The sequence below is a fragment of the Sinocyclocheilus grahami genome, unplaced genomic scaffold (genome assembly GCF_001515645.1).
Source record: "Sinocyclocheilus grahami isolate Dianchi unplaced genomic scaffold, SAMN03320097.WGS_v1.1 scaffold614.1, whole genome shotgun sequence".
NCBI classification, from domain to species: Eukaryota; Metazoa; Chordata; class Actinopteri; order Cypriniformes; family Cyprinidae; genus Sinocyclocheilus; species Sinocyclocheilus grahami.
The window spans coordinates 990,915-995,134 of NW_015505793.1; the positions used below are offsets into that span (position 1 = coordinate 990,915).

General features: G+C 36.7%; 1 protein-coding gene across 2 annotated transcripts in view; it reads right to left on the reverse strand.

The window, feature by feature from the left end:
- The window catches only part of fmr1 (fragile X messenger ribonucleoprotein 1), a 14,460-nt gene extending 10,839 nt beyond the window's left edge, over window positions 1-3,621 (reverse strand). For both annotated transcript variants that reach the window (XM_016241195.1, XM_016241194.1), the window contains exons 1-7: window positions 3,326-3,621; window positions 2,325-2,377; window positions 2,005-2,098; window positions 1,807-1,878; window positions 557-705; window positions 346-439; window positions 141-257 (exon numbers count right to left, since the gene is read on the reverse strand). In XM_016241195.1, the coding sequence (XP_016096681.1) occupies window positions 141-257; window positions 346-439; window positions 557-705; window positions 1,807-1,878; window positions 2,005-2,098; window positions 2,325-2,377; window positions 3,326-3,376 (630 nt within the window). In that variant the 5' untranslated portion in view covers window positions 3,377-3,621. The remainder of the gene's footprint in view (window positions 1-140; window positions 258-345; window positions 440-556; window positions 706-1,806; window positions 1,879-2,004; window positions 2,099-2,324; window positions 2,378-3,325) is intronic.
- Between the last annotated feature and the right edge of the window lie 599 nt (window positions 3,622-4,220).

Consider the following 4,220-nt stretch of genomic DNA (forward strand, 5'->3'; position numbering starts at 1 on the left):
ATATATATATATATAAATAAATAAATAAAAAAAATTTTGCATAAAATATACATTTTGGACTTGACATATGACTGTTTTGTAAGCATTATGAGTGAGTGCAAGTGAGCTGGGAGAACCTGACACTAAACGTCAGGCAGTACCTCCAGCTGTCGGGTTGCTTCCTCATTCCTCAGTATCAGCGTAAGCTTTGTGCGCAGACTCCTGAAGTGCATGTCACTCAACATGGCTATTCGCTTTGCTGTAACTTCATTAACAGACTGAAATAAAGAGAAAACAATCAACTTAATGCAACTTAAAAATGTGAAATCAGAAATCCTTAAATTGATTTGAAACACTGCATATTACCAAAACAACCAACTGCTTTTCTTCCGAGTCATAAGTGACGTTAAACGCTCCGATTGCTTTTTTGAAGTCTTTATGGGCAGAGTCTTTCGCACACCTATCAAAAAATAAATACATTTAAAAAATCCCTGGTTAAGGCACACATTTGTACAACAGCATCCCAGTTTGAAGTTTGAAATGAAAGCTAAACAAATAATCTACTTAAACATCTTACATCTGTCTTAAGTCTTCAGGAACATCTAGTCTGATTTTGAGAAAGGTGTTCTTTGATGCGGCTTTGTTGGGGTTCACAGGTCGTAGCCTCTCTAATGTGACGATTTCATTTAGCGTTGCATCACAGGCTGCGTATTCTATCACATAAAACTATAAGTGCAAGACAGAGAAACAGAATATAGTTATAACACAATACATAATCAGCATACATGCAAGTAGGGCTGCACGATAAATCGAAATGGAATCGAGATCGCGATTCGACAGAAGCTGCGATTGTCATGCGTATCTTTCAGTGAAGCGCGGTTCTGTGATCAGCAGTAAATCTTCGACAGAAGCTGCGATTGTCATGCGTATCTTTCAGTGAAGCGCGGTTCTGTGATCAGCAGTAAATCTTCGACAGAAGCTGCGATTGTCATGCGTATCTTTCAGTGAAGCGCGGTTCTGTGATCAGCAGTAAATCTTCGACAGAAGCTGCGATTGTCATGCGTATCTTTCAGTGAAGCGCGGTTCTGTGATCAGCAGTGAATCTTCGACAGAAGCTGCGATTGTCATGCGTATCTTTCAGTGAAGCACGGTTCTGTGATCAGCAGTAAATCTCCATCCAAAGGCCAGAGCGTGCTCTCGCACTGAAACTTCAAATACGCCTCGCAGAAAAAATGCCTATCGCTGCAACTGAACAAACAGAAGATTCAACGCAACTAATAAACACACGACTACGGCAATATACGGTTTATCTGAGTTCTTATTATAATTTTCATTCAAATAAAGTATATTTATAATGCAATGCCTTTATCACTGCTTAGAATACTATGAAATATGTTGCGTGCCTTATTCTGTGTAAGAAGCCACATCATCTCACAGAAGGATTTATTTCAAACACTCGACTGACGTTATGAGTTTGGAGTAAAAACATGTTATTAAATATGGTATTTTCACATGCTTTCAGATGGAGCAGCATTTACTTCACAGAGCCGTAGTTCACTGAGAAGCTATGCAAACCTCTGCTCCATCTGAAAGCACGTGATGATGATTTCCTGCTGATTACAGAACCGGCTTTACTAACAAAATGCGCATAACAATCGCATTCGATTAATCGTGCAGCCCTACATGCAAGTGTATAGAAGTCAGGAGGGCCCTTCTTGAATTTTGTTTCATAATTTTAATGACCATGTTTATGTTACATACTTTGCTTGTACTTATCTGTCCATCTTCTACTTCTATAGAAGGGAATCTGGTCACAAAACTGCTTACCTCTCCTTTCACCATGCAAACTTTGGCTAGCCACCATCCACAGGGCTCTTTATCATTGGCCCTGGAGTAAACCTGTGGAAGACACAGGCTTATGTGGTAAATTCACAAAAAGAGTTCAAAACTTCTGTGCATTTGTGTAATAGTTGTTTCATGTTTAAAGAGCGTTCTCCATGTTTTGCGATATTTGATAGCACATACCTCCACTTCATCGCTCTCGTTTATCTCTTTCTGAAAGCCGGTTGGAGGTGGAAACCGGACATCATGGAAAGGAATCTGTCGTTCTGGCTGCCAACTGCAAAGCGATAAAATATGGAAACCTTTTTTATTTTTTTTTTGACATTTTTGATTTTTCTTTGCATAATTGCATAAGGAACCAATAGAGTATCACCTTCAGAATTCATGAAGTTATATATTAACTTATAACAAGCATACATTAATACTGAAGACAAAACAAACCATATAAATCTGAATGTGAGAGTATTTTGTCCTCACAATATTATATTTGTTTTGGTACTCACTTGTTTTCAAAAGACACCGTGACTGTACTCTCATGAACATCCTTAACAAGAGCCTGCAAGACATAATGAGGTATTCATAAAGAGCATTTAATAATTGACATTTTGGGGCATCACAGGTGCCTATAATGTCCAACAACTTAGTCAAAAGTGAATGATATTAACAGAATTATAAAATGTATAATAAAATTGCAAAATAACAATGATATAATAATATAATAAACAATTAATTTACTTGACTTTAACGTTACTATTTTAGCTGTCTGTAAATACAGGCCAAGTATAATGTATAATTGATTATTATTATTATTATTATTATTATTTGAGTGGATCATAACTAGAAAAACAGAGTGTTAAATAGAATAAAATACATTTCCAGTTTTTTTTTAAGTGACTTCGAGTCAGTATTGTATTAATTTCAGTGACTTTTTCCAGGTGTGGAAACAAGCATTTTAAAATATTCCGATATTCACAGATTTGCCATGAACATGGACACATGGTTGATTTATTATTAGCTGCAATATATATCATAACTGCATTGCCCTGAACATATGGATGATTGCATTTGAAAGCATTCAGATTCAAGAAACATATCAATTACTATCAATACCATTTACATAGTCATTTATTAAAAGTCTAGAGCCATAAAGATATGTGTATGCAGTATAATGAAATACATTAACATCAATTAGTGGAGGACTCAGTGTACAATACACACATCCAAACAGAACCGAGCCAGCACACTGACACACTCAGGTGTCAACACAGCTGATATGCATTAATAATTATGCACGACATCAGATTATTGCGATGCATCTTTAAAGCCTGTTCATACAAACACACGTCGAAGAGGCCTTGTGTTACAGGCAGACTGGGCCTACTGCACCACCGTGCATTGAGATCTGCGTTCACGACGGACTGAATCATATTTTCCAAACACTATGTTCATCATCAGGTGAGTTAGACACACACAGGAGGCATATAGCACGAGATCTGAAGCCCACCTTGTAGAAAGCTCCGCTCGCCCCTCGCACTTCCACCGCGAGCTCATCCATGACTCCAGTAATCTAATACACAACCGATCACAGCTGCAGCAGAGGCGCTCTCTCTTTATCACACAGCGGCGTTGTGCTCGAACGTACTCGGAACTACCGTGTGCACCGACGATCGTGCTCGTTTTTAAAGAAATGAAAGCAAAACATTGATGTGTAGACGCTCTGCAGCAGCCGCTGTTGAATGCATTGATGTAAACACAAGAGCCTCCCTATTTCCCCCGTCACGTGACACGGGCCCGCTTCCCTTCACTCGAGAGGACACGCCCCCGTCACGTGACAAGCATCAGCTTCACTTCTTCTGCAAGCATTTTTTAGGAATTAATGTGGCCTGGCCTGTTATGTATTTTTTCACTCCTAAAAAGATATACTTTAAAATATTATCTTTTAAATATTATCATATTTAAATTAATTAATGAATATATTCTCCTTCCAGTTACTACTTTTTTTTCAGTGATCAATGATATTATACTTATACAACACAATAACAGCCATTAACAACCATAAAGAATTAAAAATGCACACAAAGATAAAATGCTAAATTATCTACTTAAGTAGTGAAAAAACAAATATTGTATAAAGCTAACAAATATAATTTATAATCCTAATTTTTTTTTTTTGTTTTACAATTTTTAACTGCCGATTTACAGTCCTGTTTCACAATACCCTAAAGTTAGGTTTTCAACTTAATTTACATCTGTCTACTTAATTTATGTAGTGCTAGAATTTTCTCAACATTTTTAATAAATAAATATTTTTTTGAGCATACCTAAATTAATAGTTCACTCAAAAATGAAAACTCTCTAGTATGGAAGCCCGTTTCCGCCACTAAATAAAAAAATATAAT